The 22,652-nt window shown below is 35.8% G+C and overlaps 1 protein-coding gene across 2 annotated transcripts in view; it reads left to right on the top strand.

Moving 5' to 3' along the window:
• Window positions 1-22,652, top strand: part of HNF4G (hepatocyte nuclear factor 4 gamma) — a 68,623-nt gene that overhangs the window by 25,661 nt on the left and 20,310 nt on the right. The window contains exons 1-3 of one of the 2 annotated variants that reach the window (XM_004372512.2): window positions 12,821-12,923; window positions 16,071-16,242; window positions 20,686-20,780. In XM_004372512.2, the coding sequence (XP_004372569.2) occupies window positions 12,836-12,923; window positions 16,071-16,242; window positions 20,686-20,780 (355 nt within the window). In that variant the 5' untranslated portion in view covers window positions 12,821-12,835. Of the gene's footprint in view, window positions 1-12,820; window positions 12,924-16,070; window positions 16,243-20,685; window positions 20,781-22,652 lie in introns of those variants that run through there. The other variant, XM_004372513.1, reaches the window with a different exon arrangement.

Below are 22,652 nucleotides of genomic sequence, written 5' to 3'. Positions count from 1 at the left end.
GTACCAGGGTGCCAATTAAGTGGCACTGGACTTTGATTGATTTTCCTCTTCTAGGGTTCCCATTTTCTTCTTGTTTGTCAAAATCTTACCTGTCTTCTAGACAGAACTAAAATATGATAGTTTCCATGAATATTTTTAACAGATTCTTTCTTTTTGTGATATCAACTTTCATTGATCTAAAGGTATGCATTGGTACATTAAACATTCTACTTCAGCTTATATTTATTTTGTAATTGTATAATGTCTTGAGAGCATTAACTATACATCTACCCCTCACATAAAGACCATCTCATTATCCAACATTTTACATTTATGACAATAGTAAGAAATCTATTATCCAACCACCAACCTTCTTTTAGTTTGTCATACTATGGTGGCTTGTGATGCTGTGATGCTGGAAGCTATGCTATCGGTATTTCAAATACCAGCAGAGTCACCTGTGGTGGACAGGTTTCAGTGGAACACAGAGTAAGAAGAAGCACCTGGTGGTCTACTTATAAAAAAACCTTATGAATAGCAGTGGAACATTGTCTGCTATAGTGCCAGAAGATGATCCCTCAGGTTGGAAGACATTCAAAATATGACTGGGGAAGAGTTGCCTCCTCAAAGTAGAATCGAAGTTAATGATGTGGATGGAGTCAAGCTTTCGGTACCTTCATTTGCTGATATGTCATGACTCAAAATGAGAAGAAACAGTTGAATTGGAACATGGGATAGACAAAATATGAATCTAGGAAAATTAGAATTTTCACAAATGAAAAGGGATATTTGAAGATAGATATCCTAGGAATTAGTGAGCTGAAACAGACTGGTATTGGCCATTTTGAATCAGACAATCATATGGTCTACTATGCTGAGAATGACAAATTGAAGAGGAATGGTGTCACAGTCATCATCAAAAAGAACATTTCAAATTCTATCCTGAAGTACAACCCTGTCAGTGACAGGAAAACATCCATACAAGGATTTGTAAATTTGTAAATTCCTTCAAGGAAGACCAGTTAACACGACTGTTATACAAATTTATGCACCAATGACTAATGCCAAAGATGAAGAAACTGAAGATTTTTTACCAACTTCGGCAGTCTGAAGTTAATCAAACATGTTGTTCAGATGCATTGATAATTACTGGTGAATGGAATACAAAAGTTGGAAACAAAGAAGTAGGATCAGTAGTTGGAAGATATGGCCTTGGTGATAGAAATGATGGCAGAGATTGCAGGATAGAATTTTGCAACACCAATGACCTATTCACTGGAAATACCCATTTTCAACAACATAAATGGTGACTATACACAGGAATCCAGACAACTATATCCGTGGAAAAAGACAATGGAGAAGCTCAGTATCATTGGCCAGAACAAGGCCAGGGGCTGACCGTGGAACAGACCATCAATTGCTCATATGCCAGTTCAAGTTGAAACAGAAGGAAAAAAAAAAAGTCCATGAAAGCCAAAGTACGACCGTGAGTATATCCCACCTAAATTTAGAAACCATCTCAAGAATAGATTTGACACATTGAACACTAATAACCAAAGACCAGATGAGTTGTAGGACGACCAAGGTCATCAAAAAGACAGGAAAGAAAGAAAAGACCAAAATGGATATCACAAGAGACTCTGAAACTTGCTCTTGAACATAGAGGTGCTAAATCAAATGGCAGAAATGATGAAGTAAAAGAGCTCAATGGAAGATATCAAAGGGTGGCTTGAGAAAACAAACTTAAGTATTATAATGAAATGTGTAAAGACCTGGAGTTAGAAAACCAAAAGGGAAGAACATGCTCAGCATTTCTCAAGCTGAAAAACCTGAAGAAAAAATTAAAGCCTTGAGTTGCAATATTGAAGGATTCTATGGGCAAAATATTGAACGATGCAGGAAGCATCAAAAGAAGATGGAAGGAATACACAGAGACACTGTACCAAAAAGAACTGGTTGATGTTCAGCCATTTCAAGGGGTAGCATATGATCAAGTACTGATGGCACTGAAGGAAGAAGTCCAAGCTGCACTGAAGGCACTGGCAAAAAACAAGACTCCAGGAACTGACTAAATACCAATTGAGATGTTTTAACAAATGGATGCAGTGCTGGAGGTGCTCACTCATCTATGCCAAGAAATTTGTAAGACAGCTACCTGGCCAACTGACTGGAAGAGATCTGGATTTGTACCCCTTCCAAAGAAAGGTGATCCAATTGAATGCGGAAATTATTGAACAATATCATTTATATCACACACAAGTAAAATTTTGCTGAAGATCATTTGAAAGCGACTGTAGGAGTGCATCCAAAGGGAACTGCCAGGAAATCAAGCCAGATTCAGAAGAGGATGTGGAACTACGGATATCATTGCTAATGTCAGATGGATCTTGGCCAAAAGTAGAGAATACTAAAAAGATGTTTACCTGTGTTTTATTGAATATACAAAGGCATTCGACTATGTGAATCCTAACAAATTATGGACAACATTGCAAAGAATGGGAATTCCAGAACAATTAGTTGTGCTCACGTGGAACCTGTACATAGACCAAGAGGCAGTCGTTCAAACAGAACAAGGTGATAATGCATCATTGAAAATCAGGAAAGGTGTGTGTCAGGGTTGTATCTTTTCACCATGCGTACTCAATCTGTATGCTGAGAAAATAATCCGAGAAGCTGGGCTATATGAAGAAGACATGGCATCAGGATTGGAGGAAGATTCGTTAACAACCTTCAATATGCAACCTTGCTTGCTAGAAGTGAAGAGGACTTGAAGCACTTACTGATGTAGATCAAACTTCAACACAAAGAAAACAAAAATCCTCACAACTGGACCAATAAGCAACATCATTATAAACGGAGAAAAGGTTGAAGTTTTCAAGGGTTTCTTTTTACTTGGGTCCATAATTAGCACCTGTGGAAGCTGCAGTCAAGAAATCAAACAACATCACCCTGACATTACTGGCACCAATCAAAAAAAACAGAAAATAAAAAATGTTGGAGTGGTTGTGGGAAGCCTGGTACTCTTATACACTGCTGATGGGAATATAAAATGCTACAACCTCTATGGAAAACAATATGGCACCTCTTTAAAAAGCTAGAAATAGAAATACCATGTGATCCAGCAATCCCATTCCTAGGGATATATCCTAGAGAAATAAGAACCATCAATATGCACATCCATATTCATTGAAGCGTTATTCACAATAGCAAAAAAGATGGAAACAACCTAAGTACTTTATGGATAAATTATAGTACATACACACAATGTAATACTCCACACGGATAAAGAATGATGAATCTGCAAGACACCTTACAACATGGATGAATCTGGAGGGCATTATGCTGAGTGAAATAAGTCAATCACAAAAGGACAAATATTGTATGAGACCACTATTATAAAAACCCAAGAAAAGGTTTACACACAGAAAAAAACAATCTTTGATGGTTACGAGGAAGGACCAGGTGAAGAGATGAAATCACTGACTAGTAGTACAAAAGTGTTAACTTTGGTGAAGGGAAAGACGACAATACAATATAGGGGTAGGCAGCACAGCGTGACCAAGAAAAAGTCATAGCAGCTTCCTAGATGCATCTAAACACCTTGAGGAACAGAGTTACTGGGACTTAGGGCTGGGGACCATGGTCTCAGGGGACATCTAGGTCAATCGGCATAACATAGATCATAAAGAAAATGTTCTACATCCTTCTTTGGTGAGTAGTGTCTAGGGTCTTAAAAGCTTGCCAGCAGCCGTCTAAGATACATCTATTGGTCCCATCCCATCTGGAGCAAAGGAGAATGAAGAAAACCAAAGACACAAGGAAAATATTATTCCAAAGACTAGCGTACCACATGAACCACAGCCTTCACCAGCCTGGGCCCAGAAGAGCTAGATGGTGCCCAGCTACCACGAACAACCATTCTGACAGGGATCACAATAGAGGTTCCCAAACAGAGTGGGAGAAAAATACAGAACAAAATTCAAATTCACAAAAAGAGACCAGACTTATTGGTGTAACAGAATCTGGAGGAACCCCGAGACTGTGGCCTCAGACACTCTGCTAATTCAGAACCGAAACCACTCCCAAAGTCCACCTTTCAGCCAAAGATTAGAGGTTTATGAAACAAACAATAACACACATGGGGAACGTGCTTTTTAGTTCAATGAAGTATATACGACCAAATACGCTACACTTGTCCAAAAGATGAGAAGGCAGGAAGGGACAGGAAAACTAGATGAATGGATGCAGAAAACCCAGGGTGGAAAAGAAAAGGGGGCGAGTGCTGACACATTACGGGGATTGCAACCAATGTCACAAAACAATTTGTGTACATATTTTTGAATCAGAAACAAATTTGCACTGTAAACTTTCACATACGGCACAAATAAAATTAAAACAACAAAAACAAAATCAAATGATGTATCGCATTGGGTAAATCTGCTGCAAAAGACCTCTTTAAAGTGTAAAAAAGCAGATGTCACTTTGAGGACTAAGGTGTACATGACCCAAGCCATGGTATTTTCAGTTGCCTCATATGCGTGTGAAACATGGACAATAAATACGGAAGATGCAAGAAGAATCAATGCCTTTGAATTATGGTGTTGGCAAAGATTATCGAATATACCATGGATTGCCAGAAGAATGAACAAATCTGTCTTGGAAGCAGTACAGCCAGAATGCTCCTTAGAAGCCAGGATGGTGAGACTTTGTCTCAGGTACTTTGGACATGTTATCAGGAGGGACCAGTCCCTGGAGAAGGACATCGTGCTTGGGTAGAGGGTCAGCAAAGAAGAGGAAGACCCTCAATGAGATGGATTGACAAAGTGGCTGCAACAATGGGCTCAAACATAGCAACAATTGTGAGGATGGTGCAGGATGGGTCAGTGTTTCGCTCTATTGAACATTTGGTCTCCACTAATAGAATTTTAGTAAAGTTTTACTGTATGGTATTGGATTTGTATTTGGCTTAAAAGCATTTCAGGGGAAAAAGGATTAATCAACATTAAGGATAAAAAATTCACATTGTGCAGTTAGGTGATCGCTGGAATAAAAATGGGGGCATAATCCTTCTAAATAGTGATAATAATTTTAAATGCATGCGATTTCAAATGAAAGAGAATAATAGCAACTTGGTGACTGAATCCTGGAGAATATCGGTATTTATGAAGTGGATGAGGAAGAGAAAAAGAGAAGTAATGGTCATACAGGTAGATTAGGAATCTTGGTAATACAATATTAAATAAAAATAGCTATTGGATTTGGTACATTGGAGGTAAAAGTCCCTGGATGATGGATTTCAAGCAGGCTTCAAACCAGTTCGTTCCAGTGCCAACCCCCGTTGAGAATTTGCATTTTTAATAAATTCCTTCGTGATAGTTTGCATTTTTAACAAGTTCCCAGGAAATTATACATAGGAATCATCTGGGGATCTTGTTAAAATGTAGATTCTGATTCAGTATATTTGGGGTGGAGGTGCAAATTCTCAGCATGGAACTTATTAGTAATGCAAATTCTCAGCAGGGGTTCAAACCGGAACGAACTGGTTCGAAACCTTGCTTTCAAGTAAAGCTAATGAAACACATTTCAGGGCCCATCGTGAGCCTCTTTTAAGGTCTGGAAGGGGCCCTCAAGAGGGCCCTCAAAACTTAATAAGCTTCAGCCTCACAAAAGCTAGGTCAGCTATAGTAAACAGTGTTGTTCTACTTGGTATGAATTTTTTTTTTTCTTTTTAAGTGCTAGTAATGCCATGGCAATTATTCTGATATGGTCTTAACATTTAAGTAAAGCATAATATTGCAGATATATCAAATTTATTTTATTTCTGTATATTCATGGCTTAAACTTTTCTAGAAATCTGCATTTAGTAGAGTCCTTATTTTTTTTTAAACCACAACCGAAAGGAAAACAGAAACACATGATATTTACAGTCATAATGGATAGTTATCACTAACAATTTTAATTGCCCTAATTTATCTGGGTGTAACAGTGCAGAGCTGAGCAAACATTCCATTTATTGTCACGGCCCAATGTTGCAGTGAAACTACTAGCTGCAAATTTTATTAAAGATTTAGAAATAGGGTTTTTACTTGTAGGGTCCTGAAACGGAAAGGTTATTGTTTGGTTTCTTGTATCAAAAAATATGACTTGTAAGCTTTTAGAGGTGGTTCAACAAAAATGGACTAACCTGAAAGGGAATGAATTTGTTAATATGTATCAAATTATTCTGTACATTTAATTACAAAAAAAAATATTCACATGGCTTTGTTTTTAGGTTGCTAGTTTATTAACAAATTAAAACAAGAATCTAAAACAATGTGAAAATATTTGAAAAGTTCACAAAGAACTTTGTAATTCTCAGATAGGTTTTTTTTTTTTTTGCCTCAAAATGTAATTAAACATTACACAGCCCAGTGAATCGCTTTTTTTTATTGTATATTTAAAAACCCAGTAATAATGCATATAGGTATATACGTGTGTATGTATATAAACATTGTATGTGTATCCATTTTGCATTTAAGAAGTAAAAAGAGAAAATCATAATATACTGGTATTCTTTATAGTCTCCAAGAATATAAAATGAAAACATATTTTGACCATCAAATAAGTTAACTAAATAGCAAATGTGTTTCTTTTTACTAACCACAATCAGAATTCAAATAATTTGGTTGAATATTTACCTCTAAAACTGATGTCCCTCTTAGCTGTTTTAATACCACAGACTTTTGTCCTACAAGCAGATAGTAAGGAAATTTTACAAATATTGGTTTATAATATCTTTCAGTTACTATGATTGTCTCATATTTATAAAATTTGTCTTTGAGTGATTCTGTATTAGGGCTTCTGCGTGTCTTTGTAAATTAGGTAACATTCAAGAGCTCCTCTTCTGACTTAAGAAAAACCTTCTTGAGCTCTCTGTTATTTGGAGAGAATTTAGTAGCTTAAAGAAATCGGTGAACTCGTCTACTTTGACACTTTTTGTGAATCTTGAATAAAGTCTTTAAACTCCACATCAAGTCCTTGGTCTCTAACTCTGTTTGTGTAGAGGGCATGTCAAGCATTTTGCAATTTTCTGGTCTAACGTGTTCCTTCACGTGTCATTTATCTGTTCCTTCTTAAAGCTCAGGAGTCCTGGTGAGGCGGTGGTTAAAGCGTCCAGCTGCTAACCGAAAGTTTGGCGGTTCAAACCCACCAGCTGCTCTACGGGAGAAAGATGTGTCAGTCTGCTTCTGTAAAGATTACAGCCTTGGACCTGTAGGGTCACTGTGAGTCGGAATTGACTCGCCGGCGGTGGGTTTGTTTGGTTTGGTGCTAAAGCTTGGAAGGCGGACGGTGTATGGGTGGTGCATGTGGTCAGAGAGAAACCAAGAAGAGTCCATGGGTGTCTTATCCCTGTCTTGATAAGACTGACATGCCAGTATGGCCGTAACAAGGCTTCCAGATCATTTTTTCAACTTTAAGGTATTTTGACAGATGCCTGTTTTAGAGTCACTTCTAAGACAGTGGTGAAACTATGGTTTGGGAAATCATAAGAGTGGTTACACTCAAGTTTGGGTGTTTACAGACTTCAACTTTATGTAAAACCTCAATAAAACATACTAAAAAAATTTCTTTTTGAATGAAGGCTATGAACACCTGGTCTAGCTACATCACATAGTTACTCTGAATATCAAAAAGCGACCCTGTATGACAAAGTAGAACTGCCCTATAGGGTTTCCTAGGCTGTAATCTTTACAGGTGCAGATCTCCAGGTCTTTTCTCCCAAGAAGCAGCTGGAGGGTTCAAACCCTCAGCCTTTCTGTTACTAGCCAAGTGCTTAACCATTGCACTACTAGGGCTCCTAAATAAAATTTAGTTTTATCAAAACCAAATATCACATTAAAGTATTGTCCTCCCTAAGTATCACAAACTCTGTATGCAGAAAAGTTGAGCAGAATTTCGTGATACATAAGGAGGACAATATTTTAACGTGATACTTGATTTTCATAAAACTATATTTCCACTCCATAGAATGCTGTTTAGAGTTACCTATTATATGTATAATATCTACTGCTGAATATTTTAATCGAAACTGGAAACCCTATTATATATTTGTTTATTCATTTATTTGTATATCTCCCAGATGCTAACATTCATGGTCATTAATATGCAATTGTTCAAAGTGTTCAAGTCTGAATGTGCACATCAGCATAGTAAAACTGCTACTGTTTTTCTTAAACATTATACCTCTTCAAAACATATTTGTAATAGGCCCAAACTGATAATTTTCTTTCCTTCATTTTGTGTAATGCAGTAACTTTAGTATTGGAGTGCCTCCACAATCTTAAGTATTCTGACTAGCTTTGCTGAGTTTGCAGTGACAACGGTAATACCCATTGTAAAAACGTAATGCAGAAATAGTGACTGTCAAATCCTAACTTGTTGCTTACATCCACATTTTTTTCTTTACCAATATAATCTATATTCCAGTTAATAATTTAGTTCTAATCAGCTCCTTATCTTCTGAAAAGGAGAGTCAGTTTTGAATCACAAGGCAAGTGACCTTGAAGGAAGGTTTAATATATGCATATTTCTTATATTACCTCCAAATTCTTACTCATTTTCTTGGACACACTTAGGTCTCAGCCATCCAATGCTCCTTTTGCCTATCCTAACAATACTTGATTACTTATGTTACCACTTTCTTCCTTTTTAGTTTTGCATTTTACATTTATTTATACAGCTAATTTTAAATAAAGTTTGGTATTTTCATGAGCAAGTAAAATAAACATGACTATTTGAGCTAAATTATAGTAAAGAATAGTACCATCTTTCCACACTAATTTAACCATTTCACAAGGCGCACGTGTATCTCTAATTTATGCAGATTTTACTACAAAATGGTATTTTCTAGTAGTGATGTGAATTATTTGCATTGATCATAAGAAATATATGGATCAGATGTAAAACTAAAATAAGGGTTAAAACATGAATTGAGAAATGAGCTATGGAATAAGAGAATTCTCTAAGTCGAGTTATAAATCTAAGTAAATAAAATCTATGGAAATTCATTTTAACATTAAGAAATGTTTAGCAATTCTAGGAGAGGAATAGGTTTCAAAAATAGTAATAAAAAAGACATTTTTAGATGTTGGGAAGGAGTTCATATGGTTCCTCAAGCTACTGCCTGATCACCTGCTAGATCAAAGAACAAGGAAAAATGTTTTTATTTATCTAAAAGTGATATATAATAAAATCTGGGCTTTAAGAAAAGGCTGGTGAAGCCCTTTGAAAATAGAATCCCATCATTACAGACAGCTTCAAAACTTTGCTTGCATGTAAGTGAAAGATTAAAATGCCTATTTTTGTTTATTTGTTTTCATTTTGTAGTTTACTTGTTTTTGCCCACTACCTTCAGTAGTAGACATTCTTTATTTATCCCCTGCACATCTCATCAACTTCATATACTTCTCAGTAGTCACTTGCATTTCTTACCTGTAACGTTAATGCCATTTGTGATGGTTAAGGTTGTTGGTCAGCTTGGATGAGCCATGATCCTCAGTGGTTTGGCGGTTGTATGATGTTGTGATCACTACCATGATGAGATCTGATATAATGTGATCACGTCCATGACGGGATCTGCTGTGAGCAGTCAGTCAGTTGAAAGGGAGCTTCCTTGGGTGTGTGACCTGCATTGAATATAAGTTGAAATTCTGGTAAGTCTCCTGGGCTTTTGCTTAACTGTGGTCTTGCCTGCCGATCTTGGAATTCGTTGATCTTCCCAGCCCGTGAGCAAGGGCCCTACTCTCTGACCTGTCAATCTTGGGTTTGCTAGCCCTGCGACCTCGTGAATCAGGAGATGCCTCTATTCTGACTCACGGACTTCGGACATTCCAGCCTCTACAACTGCATGAGCCATTTCCTTGATATAAATCTCTCTCTCTATGTATTTATACGCTTTACTGATTTTGCTTCTCTAGAGAACCCAGCCTAAGACACCATTTATTCTCGTTATTGTATTTCATAATTTAGTTAACTCTCATATAATCTAATGAAATATGAGTGTTAAAAGCTTTTTCCCTACAAAAATTGAAGGAAATAATTTGTAAGTGGATAAAGGCCAGTTAATAGAAACATACAAAATATTTTGAAAAGTCATAAATTTCAAAAAGGCTCTTGTATTCAAATTGCTTTAGAAGTACCTTTGACTTTTTTCCTCCATTTTAAAGAAAACTTACTTGATATCAAAGGCAATGCATGAGATTTAGGTAAATAAATTAATAAAGAATTCTAATCCCCTGATTCTTACTCAAAGAAAACGACTTGGTTCTTCAACAAAACAGTAATATTTATATATAAAACAAATAAGCTATTGAGTATGGATGTACTGGTTTTTAAATAATTATGTTTTCATTATTTTATTTGCTTAACCAGTTCAGTAAAGGACTAACCTGTTAACCCACTACCATCAAGTCGATTCCAACTCATAGTGCCTTGTAGGACAAAGTAGAACTGCCCCATAGTGTTTCCAAGGCTGTAATCTTCTCGGAAGCAGACTGCCACATCTTTCTCCTGCATCAAAAGATTAGTATCCTAAAATTTAAGAAAAGAGAGCTTCTGGGGTATTTGAGATTTGTAATTAGATATTGTATTAAGATTTGTAATCTCTTTGAGAAAATACCTAAAGGGAATCCTTTCTTTGCTATACTGAGCCTCACTCAATTCTCTAGGAGTTTCCATTCTGAATATCATCAAAGAGACAAACTGCCCACTTGAGAAGAGATGCCTGCTATTCATATCTGCTTTATCTTCTAGAAATTCTCAAGTTCTTGCTCTATAAAATGAGGGAAATAATTTACAATAATATAGATGAGAAGCAGGTTTCATCTTAAAGCCAACTTTGATTAATTGTTCATGGCTACTTAAAGATCTATGCTGAGACAATGCTATTGTTCCATCCACCTTATAATGGAATACCCTAATCTTATAATGATGTCATCCGTAAGCACAGGATGGGGTAGAATAATAAAGATGTGACCATATTGTTCTCCTAAGCTATATCCACATTTTTCTTAGTCTTTTGAAGTCTTATAAATGAACAGCTTTCTCTTTTTCTTGTTTATTTTCTTTCCTTCTGTTGGGACAAGTGGTTACCGGTTGCCATTAAGTGGATTCTGACTTATGGCAACCCCACGTGTGTCAGAGTAAAACCGTGCTCCACAGGGTTTCAATGGCTGAGTTTTTTGAAAGTCAATTGGCAGTCCTTTCTTCCAAGGCATCTCTGGGTGAACTTGAGTATTCAACCTTTTGATTAGCAGCCAAGCCCTTTAGTTGGTACATAATGAGAAGTATTGTAGGTTATGTATGCACAGTTCACCCTTCTGGTTCCCACAAGAAAGACGTCTGTGCTACTTCACCACAAATGAGAACCACTGCACTATTTGGATGGGATTTACTTGTCCACTTCTTCAAGAACTGAATCACCATACTGAGCATTACTTAAAAGAAAATAAGAACCTGAAATTTATCCCCAAAATATTATCCTCACGACTAATAGTACATCAGAATGTGAGAAAAAGAGCACAATTCCAGTGATCACTGATGTTTAGTGAACCTACCTGCTAAAATTACTCTCTTATTTTCTTCACAGTTTATGTGGTTTTGAGTTCATTGTAAGAGGTCAGCCTTCCCAGACAAAAAATACAATAATTTCTAATCTAAGATACAATATGCATGAGATTTATGGCAATAGGAAATTGAATTAAAAAATACTGTTATGCTGTAATCTTTAACAAATGTGGAAAATCAAATTATGAATTTATCATGTAAATATAGCTGGAATTCTTTCCTGGAAGATAAAATCAATGAACATATTATCAGGTATAAAATATACTCATTGAAGACTATCTTCTCAACATCACCAAAATATAAGCATATATGTGCTCCTTGTCACAGATATACATAAAAGTTATAGGGTGCTATATAGATGTTAGATATCAGGAGGCTAGTGACAAGGATGTTTAAACCCACATATGTTACGAATAATTTTACTTCTGTTTTATGCCTAGAATGTAATAGGCGTCTGGATTTAAGAGAAATGAATCCATAGTCATGTAACAAGTATTTATTAAAATGCCTACAATGTACAATGAGCTGTACTGCTTCTGCCCTTGGGAAGTTTATAAACATGCAAGGGAAATATACTCTAAAGTTGACAGTTAAAGAGAATAAGTTAAAGGCAGCATCGTTAGAGTTATGCCCAGGGTGTTAGTGGAAGACAGCATAAATCCCTGTCATTCCAAATCACAGACTTGTTTTACCCATAGGTAAACAATGTTATCTTTACCGTACATGTCAGAAAACTTGAAATCACTTATGCTAAGTGTTGAAATATTAAATGTTAACTAATGCTCTCGACTTACCACGTTTGTAATAATAAACTAAGTGCCATTTTTCAGAACCTAATTTCAGTCCCTTCCATGGGAGAAATCACACGGTAATTACAGTATAAAACCTGAGAACATACCTTTTCTATTTTTAGTCTTCTCTCAATGACCTCATATATTGTCTGCTGGAAATAAATTTAGAAAATCACGTTAGTCCAATAAGCACTTCAGATAAGGCGCTTCCTTATCTGAAGATTTTCATAAGGAATTGCTTTCTTAGCCCATAAACGAACGAGAAATAAGCAGGATAGAGCTCGTGAAGGAGTTTACAGTTTTACGGCCCCTCCCACTGTAGCCCATAAGTCACTCAGTTACAGTTAACTTTGAGTTATCACTCACCGACTGGAAGTCATCACACCCTCCTCAGGGACTGTGGTGGCATTTGTATGTGTGTTTCTAAATCAATGATGAGGATATCGGAACCCATACTGGACATGGACATGGCAAATTACAGTGAAGTCCTGGACCCAACTTACGCAAGTTTGGAGTTTGAAACGATGCAGATTCTATATAATTCAAATGGTGAGTTCTCATCTGCTCATAGATATAAAGAAAAGTGGGAGAAGTGAAACTGAGCTTCCCGAAGGGGTAGCTCCGTGTTTTATTGCTGGAGAATTCAGGCCTGGCTTTTTGAGGCCACAGACCTGAGTATTCACACCTCATCGCTAAATTTAAATTAATGCTACAGCTGTTTTATGTTTGAGGTGGCAGAAGCCTAGTTATGTGTAATAAAGTAAATGTTGAGTTCTGGCATGAGCCAGTTAGAAAGGTAAAAAGAGTGGTTTCAGCTGTTAGTTTATTTGCTGTAAATCATAGTAATAAGTAATATTGGCAGTTTGGCTCTGAAAGTATATTTTCTATGCAATATTGAAAATGACATGTGGGACAAAGTTTCCAGATAACACAGGGGGGTTGTACTGGTTGCCTTCCCTTTTCATTATTATTGTTCTCAATTGCCGCTGATGAGAAACTGCATTTAAATTTACTGTCAAGTTTTTGCACGGAACATAAATATGAAGGGAAATAAAGGCTTATATTATAACCTTCCCCGACAGGCTAATGTTTAGCCACACAAAGCTCTTGATATTTATTGACTGTAACATTTTAACTTTAAATAAGACATGAATTGTTGAGTACTTGTGTCTTTATGTCATAATATAGTTTACTACTGGCTTTGGATTTATCGTTTTTATCCACATAAAAAATCTTGTCCAAGATGAGTTACAGTTGTTAGAACCCTCATATCTAGTAATTATGTAATTTGGAAAATATGTGTGTATGTGTGTGTGTGTGTGTGTGAGTGTGTGTGTGTGTATGTGTTTAATTCGGGGTTGAGAAAGCATGTTGGACTCAGGATATCTTGATATTTTGATACACTGCACAATTTGTATGACTGGTGCTCTTGTTATATTACAATGAACAGAAGAGTTTATTAATGGAAAAATTTTTAAAAATTGTTAGAAAATAAATTCTGAAATTTTAACAAAAACAAGAGTTAAAATGAACTTGAAGTGCTACTCTTAGGAAGTCACTATTTTGCTTCCTTATGTTTAAAGATATTTAATAGAGTGTTTATCTCACTATAATAATGACTTTTAAAAAAAGACTATAGAATAATGAATGGTAGGGACAGATTTACCATACATATTTACTAAAACAACTAACTTTTATAGCTATTTCCAAAATATTGTCTAATGAGTAATAATGCCATTAATAATGTATAAATATGACATTAAACTTGAAGCAAGAGTTGAATTTGTTTTTAATATTTTCATATAATCTCCCATAATACAATCAATCCTGAACACTTCTTACTACCATATTTCTACTACCTATTTTAATGTTACCAACATAAAAATCCCTAGCATTAAATTCTGTTACATGATTTGCCTTAAGCACATTCTCAGTAAAGTTTTTTTTTCAATTTTTATGAAATTATAGATGACAATATCTGTCTAAATAGAAGCATTAGTAAGTAGAATGCAATTGGGACATGACAGCCTTCAATTTTATCATTTTATTATATTATAGGTAGAATAGTGAATTGCTATCATATGTATATCATTAGAGTAATTTTATGATTAAACAAATTAAATTTTATAATATATTACATTATCATATTCAATATCTTTTGACTGCATACAGATTTTTAAAGATGTAATCAACAATATTAACTCATTTAAGAAATACTTAGTGTAAATATATGCATGCATGTTTTTAAAGTCCCTGCCTTCCTTCAAAAATATTGTTTTAGATGCCCACTACATGCTGGGTACTGTTACTAGGGCTGGAAGACAGAGAACTGAATAAGACAAATAAAATCTCTGACATCAGGAAGTTTAAATTCTAGTGGGCAAAGATGGATAATACCTAGCAAACCAATACATTATATAATTTTAGACAATGAAATTGCAATAGAAAATGAAGCAGTGTTTTAGTAGAGGAGCAAATGGGAAGTGACTCTTTTAAATATGTGTTCAGAGAAGGTCTCATAGAAAATGTGAGATGTGAGCGGAAACCTGATAGCTAAGTCAGACAAAATCTTGGGGAAGAACTTTCCTCCCAGGCAGAAGGGCTGGCAAGTATAAAGGGTCTGAGGTGGGTCGGGCTTCAAGAAAAAAAAATACAACATTGCTGGTGAAGAGTTAACAGAAGGAAGAGTGGTACCAGACCAGATGATGGTCCAGGAAGGTAGGCAGGGGGCTTCATCCTGCAGGGCTTCATGGGCTTTATTCTGTATCTAATGACAAGTCATGGTAGGATGGGATGCAAAAGGGTGATGTGATGTGAAACTTCTTACATCAAGATCACTCTGGAGGTTTTGTGGTAATATGTGAACAGTAGGGGAAGAAGAGTAGAAACAGGAAAATCAGCTAGGAGACTAATACGATAATCCCTGGGGGAAGATGATAGTCCACAAAGTAAGGGTAGAGTGGTGAAGGGTGAGAAGTGAATTAGATATATATTTTGAATGTAGACTTAACTAATCGGTTGGCTATGAAGGAAGAAGGCGAGAATTCAAGGAAGACTCAAGGTTTTGGCCCTAGGTACCATTAGTGGACTTGGAGAAGACCGAGGGAAGAACGTGTCTTAGGGGAAAATCGAAGATTTCTGGTCTTGATACGTTAATTTGTGATTTCTATTAGAGCCCTGGTGGCGTAGTGGTTAAGAGCTCTGGTGCTAACCAGAAGGTTGGCAGTTCAAATCCACCAGCTGCTCCTTGGAAATCCTATGGGGCAGTTCTACTCTGTCCTGTAGGGTGGCTCTGAGTCAGAACAGACTGGATAGCACCTAACAACAACAACATTAGACTTCAAAGTGAAGATGGTAAATAGGTTTTTGGATATTTCAGACAGACACTCATGGGAGAGATCAGGACCCAAGACAAAATTTGGGGAGTTATCATCAAACAGATGTTATTTAAGGTCATGGGACTAGATGAACTTCCTTAGGGAAAGAGTGCAGTTGGGTGCCGAGCCCTATAGTCCTTGAAATTGAGAGGAAAACTTGGAAACTGGCAGGAGCAGCCATTGGTTGAAAGGAAAGCAGTGGTGTGTGCATCCCAGAAGCTAAGCAATGGACTGCTTCAGGTCTAAGGAGGATTAGTGGGGCCATTTAATCAAGAAATACTCAGTAGTAATTAACTGTACTCTTTCTGTTCTTTAATAGATAGTACTACCCCAGAGACAACAAGTATGAATACCACAGACAACGGTGTTAACTGTCTATGTGCTATATGTGGGGACAGAGCGACAGGAAAGCACTACGGAGCATCAAGCTGCGATGGGTGCAAGGGATTCTTCAGACGCAGCATACGCAAGAGTCACATTTATTCCTGCAGGTACTTGAAATGCTCCTTTTCGTGATGTTTCAAAATGGCTAGCAAGAAATAAAGGTATTAAATGCAGAACTTTCCTATTTCTTTATGAACAAAATCTGTAAACTACATTAAGAATTGAGGCTTTGTGGATATGTGTACAGTTGCGTTCACACAAGTAGTCCTTTTTTAAGGAAACATTTAGACTTGTGAAAGGGTACAGTGGAAAAAGAAATCATGTACCCTCCACCAGTTTAGACCAAGAGAGTTGAAGCCTTTGGTGGATGCCTCTCCTATCACTTCCTCTTTTGCCCCTGTTTCCAGAGTTAACTATCCTCTGGAGTCTGGTGTTTATGTCTTCCTTGTGTTTCTTCATTGTTTTACTGCATGTGCATATACCACTGAACATTTTGAATCTGTGTTTAAATGGTATCATAACGTGTCTTTTTCTTCAACTTGACTTTCTTTTTTGCGTCACCACATTCTGGTTCTTTGAAAACGAAATTACCAGAATGCAATGATATTGGTAGCTTGTTGATGTTAGTGAGTGAACATTAATTTTCTTTCCTAAAATTTAAAATATATTCCTTATGCCACAATTTTTGCCATTGAATTTAAATGCCTAAAACTGACTTAACTATATTGTATGCATCACACTTTTCTAATACCCTTTCTTTAAAAAAAAAAAATCTGTCAAAATCGTAGTACAGTTTAGATTTAGATAATGCACCTTGATTGTGTAGTATGACAGTTCTTGAAGGCAGATTATATCCAGGTTAAATAGGGGCTATTAAAAAAATGTCTGATTTGTATTTAAAAAATTCTGTGTTTGCTCAATCTATGAAAGGCATGTGGAAGATTATTATTCTGTTGGACAAGAACAAGTTGGACATTTGAGAATAAGTTAACTCTTTACAACATGGTTGTACAGGTTGATTGCTAGAGGTGTGAAAGAAGTTAATATACAACCCCCCAAATATCTCACTGGTGTCCTTTAGTAATTTTTCCAGGAGACCTTGAAGTAAGTTTTTTTTTAAAAAAAAATGTAAGTCACCCACTTGAAAACCTTATTGATTTAAAAAAAAAGGCATATAGGTGGGTCTTTCTCTTACACACACAAAAAGTCTAGAGGTAAAAAAATAGATCAATTTCCCTCATGAAAAGCAATTTCTCTCTGATTATATTAAATATTGAGCCTTCTGGAAAAAATTGACAACTAAAATAAATACACAATAATATGTAAACAACACTTTTTTGAATCGTGTTTGTTTAAGAGTGAAAATATATGAAACACGGTGACTCAGCTGAATCCACAGGAACTTGTAAGAATCAGAGAATGGTAGCACAAAGGACTTTCAGGGTCTCCTCCCTTCCTATATGAGATGAGGGGGAAAGAGTGTTTCCACAGCAACTCTTGGAAGTTTAAAAAATATTCCAACAACGTGTACAGTTTATTTCCTCACACGTTCCCATCATGGAGACGCCTGCCAACCTAGCCTTCTTTATGTAGTTTGGTACTAAGCAAACTATGATTTTCCATTTGGGGTTTTAAGTTATTGTATTTGATGCAACCTTTAAGGGCATAAAGGTTTTTTAAGCTTACATGCTGCTCATCACAAGTTCATTCATTCCTGACATTTACAAAATCCATTTCCACTCTCTCTTCACTTGCTCTATCATGCTAAAATGAACTTTCCCTCTCAGGGCACTTTAAATTACTGGTTTTAATACTTCTCACATTTTGCTTTTTCTTATGACTGTTGGTAAGCTTGTATGTGCACATTAGTAGTTTCCTTGAAAGGAGGAGACAGGTAATATTTCTCTCTTTAGTCCCTATACCAGGATCACATACACAACTCGTTGCCATCGAGTTGATTCTGACTCATAGCAACACATAGGACAGACTACAACTGCCCCATAGAGTTTCCAAGGAGCGCCTGGTGGATTCGAACGGCCAACCTTTTGGTTAGCAGCCGAGCTCTTAACTACTGTGCCACCAGGGCTCCAATATGTTTATTCAACTATTTTATTGATTTAATTTTTATTGGATGTGTTCTCTTGTTATGTTTATTGGTAAACTGGTCTTCTGAGCCATGTTTTCCCAAACGAACAATGTTTTTGTCTTTTCCTTACCACAATAGCATAACACTCTTCTAGCTTAATTGATTCATAGTAGGCTTTAGATTTCATTGACTTTTAGGTAGACACTCATATTTTTTAGAATCAATATCTTCTTTTATAGGCAATAAAATATATTCCTTTATTCTCATAATTAACAATCATCTACAAATAATTAGGGATATATCAATATTTAACGGATTCCTGGTGGCGCTGGGCTGCTAACCAGAAAGGCTGGCCATTGGAACCCACCAGTTGCTCGGTAGGAGAAAAGACCTGTGGATATGTTCCCATAAAGATTACAGGAAACCCTACAGGGCAGTTGTCATATAGAGTTGCTATGAATCGGAATCTACTCAACAGCATGCAACAACAACAATATCAATACTTATGGGTAATCTTATGCCAGAGTTTTGAAGAAATATTGTTTATTATGTGATTAAAATTTGCCCCAAACTCTTTAAAGTTAAAAATACATTAACACAACAGCCTTTTAAGGCAAATTCTCCTTTTCTCCCTATTTTGCAATTGTAAATTACCTTTTATTAATTAATGTGCGGAAGCTGGATTGATAGTAAATGGTATACCTGGAAGTCAAGATTTGGTTTAAATCCAGAGACTATACATTTTATTTTTTTTTTTTAATGTGCAATTTAGCTTTTTAGTATATTTACAGATCTTTACAATCAATTTAGAAACTTTCATAACCCTGTAAAGAAATCCTGTACCCTTTCACAGTCACTCTTCATTTTCCCCCAACTACGTCCTCCACCCCCATTTGAGGCAACTACTAGTCTGTTTTCTGTTTCCATAAATTTGCCTACTCTGGACATTTCACATAAATGAAGTCACGCAATACGTGGCCTTTTGTGTCTGGATTCTTTCATTTAGCATAGTGTTTTCAAGGTTCATCCATGTCATAGCATGTGTCAGTACTTCCTTCCTGTTGCCAGATAATATATATCCCGCGGTATGGATATACCACATTTTGTTTATCCATTTGTCAGTTGATGGCCATTTGAATTGTTTCCATTTCTTGGCCATTATGAATAATGCCACCATGAACATTCCTGTACAAGTTTTTGTGTTGATACATATTTTCATTTCTCTTGGGCATATACCTAAGAGTGGAATTACTGGATCATATGGTAACTCTACGTCTAACTTTTGGAAACTGCCAAACTTTACTTTCTTCCAAAGCAGCAGCACCATTTTACATTCCAGCTAGCAGTTTATGAGGGTTCCAGTTTTTCCACATCCTCACCAACACTTTTTTTCCAAATTATTATATCCATGCTAGTGGGTGCATAGTCTATACTCTCAAAGCTGTTCTCAACTGCCTTTTGATATGTTACCGAGAATTTAGAGTAAACCTTATTCGGGTGTGAGGTATACTTAATAGGAGAATTTTTTTTTTATTGTACTTTAAATGAAGGTTTATAGAACAAACCAGCTTCTTATTAAACAGTTAGTACACATATTGTTTTATGACATTGGTTACTAACCCCACGACATGTCAACACTCTCCCTTCTCGATCTTGGGTTCCCTATTACCAGCTTTCCTGTCCCCTCCTGCCTTCTAGTCCTTGCCCCTGGGCTGGTGTGCCCCCTTAGTCTTGTTTTGTTTTATGGGCCTGTCTAATCTTTGGCTGAAGGGTAAACCTCGGGAGTGACTTCATTACTGAGCTATTAGGGTGTTCAAAGGCCATACTCTCGGGGTTTCTTCAGTGTCTGTCATGCTGGTAAGTCTGGTCTTTTTATGTGATTTAGAATTTTATTCTAATTTTTCTCCAGCTCTGTCTGGGACCCTCTATTGTAATCCCTGTCAGAGCAGACGGTGGTGGTAGCCGGGCACCATCTAGTTGTACTGAACTCAGTCTGGTGGAGGCTGTGGTAGTTGTGGTCCATTAGTCCTTTGGACTAATCTTTCCCTTGTGTCTTTAGTTTTCTTCATTCTCCCTTGCTCCTGATGGCGTGAGACCAGCGGAGTATCTTAGATGGTAAGAGGAGAATGTTTACAAAGAGGATACCATGGAAGTCAGGAGTATGAGGTTCTGATAGAGTCTTCAAAATCATTTAGCAAGAAACAATTAGTATTTTCATGCTGTAGTTTTATAAGATGGCGTTCAGTTTTATTTATTCTGAAGACTGCATGAGAGGTGGGACTTGTATTTCCACGTAGATGCTGTTGAAGAGACCCTATGGAAAGGTCCTAGGTAATTGTTCTTACACATTCTTTCCAGTGAGCAAATTTGACCGCGCTTATTTAAAGTCTATTTGTATGTTTATTTGCTTTTTTGATAAAAAATAGTTTTCTGGAAACTAATATATCTTTGTTTGATATTATAGGTTCAGTCGGCAATGTGTTGTTGACAAAGACAAAAGGAATCAATGTAGATATTGTCGATTAAGAAAGTGTTTCAGAGCAGGAATGAAAAAAGAAGGTAATACTAATGATAACAATGATAGTATTATTGATGAAAAATGAAAACACACACATATTCTCCTTTAATCACAATAATCTTTTCACGTGGGTCCTATGCTTTTCCTTATTGTACTGATGAAGAATCTATGATTCCTTAAGTAAAAATTTAGCCCAAGGTCACCCAGCTGTAAGTGTTGGAGCCAGTCTAAATTTGGTGAACTGTCTGATTCCAGAGACCATTCTCTCCACCACTATGTTATCCCTGGCAAAAAAAAAAAAAAAACACATATATTGCCTAAATAACATTCCAATGTCCCTTTTGAAAAATGAATGGCAAAATCTATTAATGAGTTGTAAATTATAAATGAATTTTTAAATTCATTTCTTTATTTTCAATAACAATTGACTATTTTATTCATTTCATAAAAATTAAGTGACCATCTACTTTTCATTCATTCATCCATTCGTTCATTCAGTGCATATTTATTGAGCATTACTACTTTCCAAATGCTGGTCTAGGTGCTGGGGTTTCTAGTAGTGAACAAAATAGACAAAACGACTCCCCACTTTTTCTATTGGGGGACAGAGACGATAGACTAGATACTCTATTTCAGTGTGCACTGATTTCATTCTGAACATATTAAATAATCTGATTGTAATACCCTACATTCTAAATACGGTTAATTTAGAAGCCAGTATGTTGAACATATTCTGAATATTTGGCAGGGAATAGCAACTACAAATTGACTCAACGATAATGGTTTTTTTTTTCATTTCTTTTTTTTTGTTTTAGCAGCTACATGATTTGTATGCTTTCCAGTTTTGCCACATGCCTAGGCCTATCATGTGCAAGGAGATGTTTTTAACAAACTATTTCGCAAACTTAAAAAAAGCAAATTAAATCAATTCTTTAAGTCAGCTCCTTATACTACAGAAGTGCGAAGCTTATCAGAAAAACCCATCTTGAACATAGCATTTTTTCTCCCTTTGTCACTCAACATTTAGAAGAGATAGAAAATTTTATTAATTTTGTTCAGATTGCGAGACCCCCCAAAAAAGAAGGAAAAATGAATGTTACAAAATTAAGGAAGAATTTTCTCACTTCAAAACAACTTACTTCTGATGTTATAAAAGCTCAGTTTGGTAATTTGTGGGATTAATCACATTCTTTGTCAATCATTGTCATCCATTTTTACTTGAACCCCAGACTGACCTCTACAAAAGTGCAAACAAATCACAATAATATATTTCTTATGTGATTTTTAATATTTGTGAAACAAAATTATTTTCAAAAATAGGAAAATTGTATCTTCTACTGTTGTAGAATAAATAATGAATTAATTTGTCCTAAATAGATTAGGAAGTAAAATTTGAATTTCAAAGTAGATGTATTTCTCTTATTTACTGTAATAGAATAATATCAAGATTAATTAGACGGATATATGTATATATAAACATAGTTTTTTGTCAAAATAATAGTAGTGAGGAGATTACAAATATTCATAATATTTTTTAGCTTTTTTAAAAGATTGATCATGTAAATGAAATTCTTAAAAGCGTAGCTAATATCTTAATCTTTTATCTCCACATATGCATTTTCACATGAGTCAGTTTAGGCTGAAAATCAATAATCAATTGAAAATCAATTTCTGGAAAAAAAAAGTGTGAGTTTTCAGTAAATATGATTTTACAATAAAATAATGATTCATGCCAACTTTCTTAAAGGCAAAAAGTCCAGTATTTTCTTTTGCAACTTAACGAAGTTGAGAGTTAATAGCAAGTTTGGGGTTTATATTGCTATATCTTGATGTAGAAAACTGGTAGGTTTCTATAATTAAAGAATAATTGCAAAAACAAATTTCTAAGAGTCTAATGCCTTATCTTTCCAGCA

The sequence above is a fragment of the Trichechus manatus genome, unplaced genomic scaffold (genome assembly GCF_000243295.1).
Source record: "Trichechus manatus latirostris isolate Lorelei unplaced genomic scaffold, TriManLat1.0 scaffold00018, whole genome shotgun sequence".
Lineage (NCBI taxonomy): Eukaryota > Metazoa > Chordata > Mammalia > Sirenia > Trichechidae > Trichechus > Trichechus manatus.
Note: the sequence above shows the minus strand (reverse complement) of the source record. Positions and strands in the feature narration are given on the sequence as shown.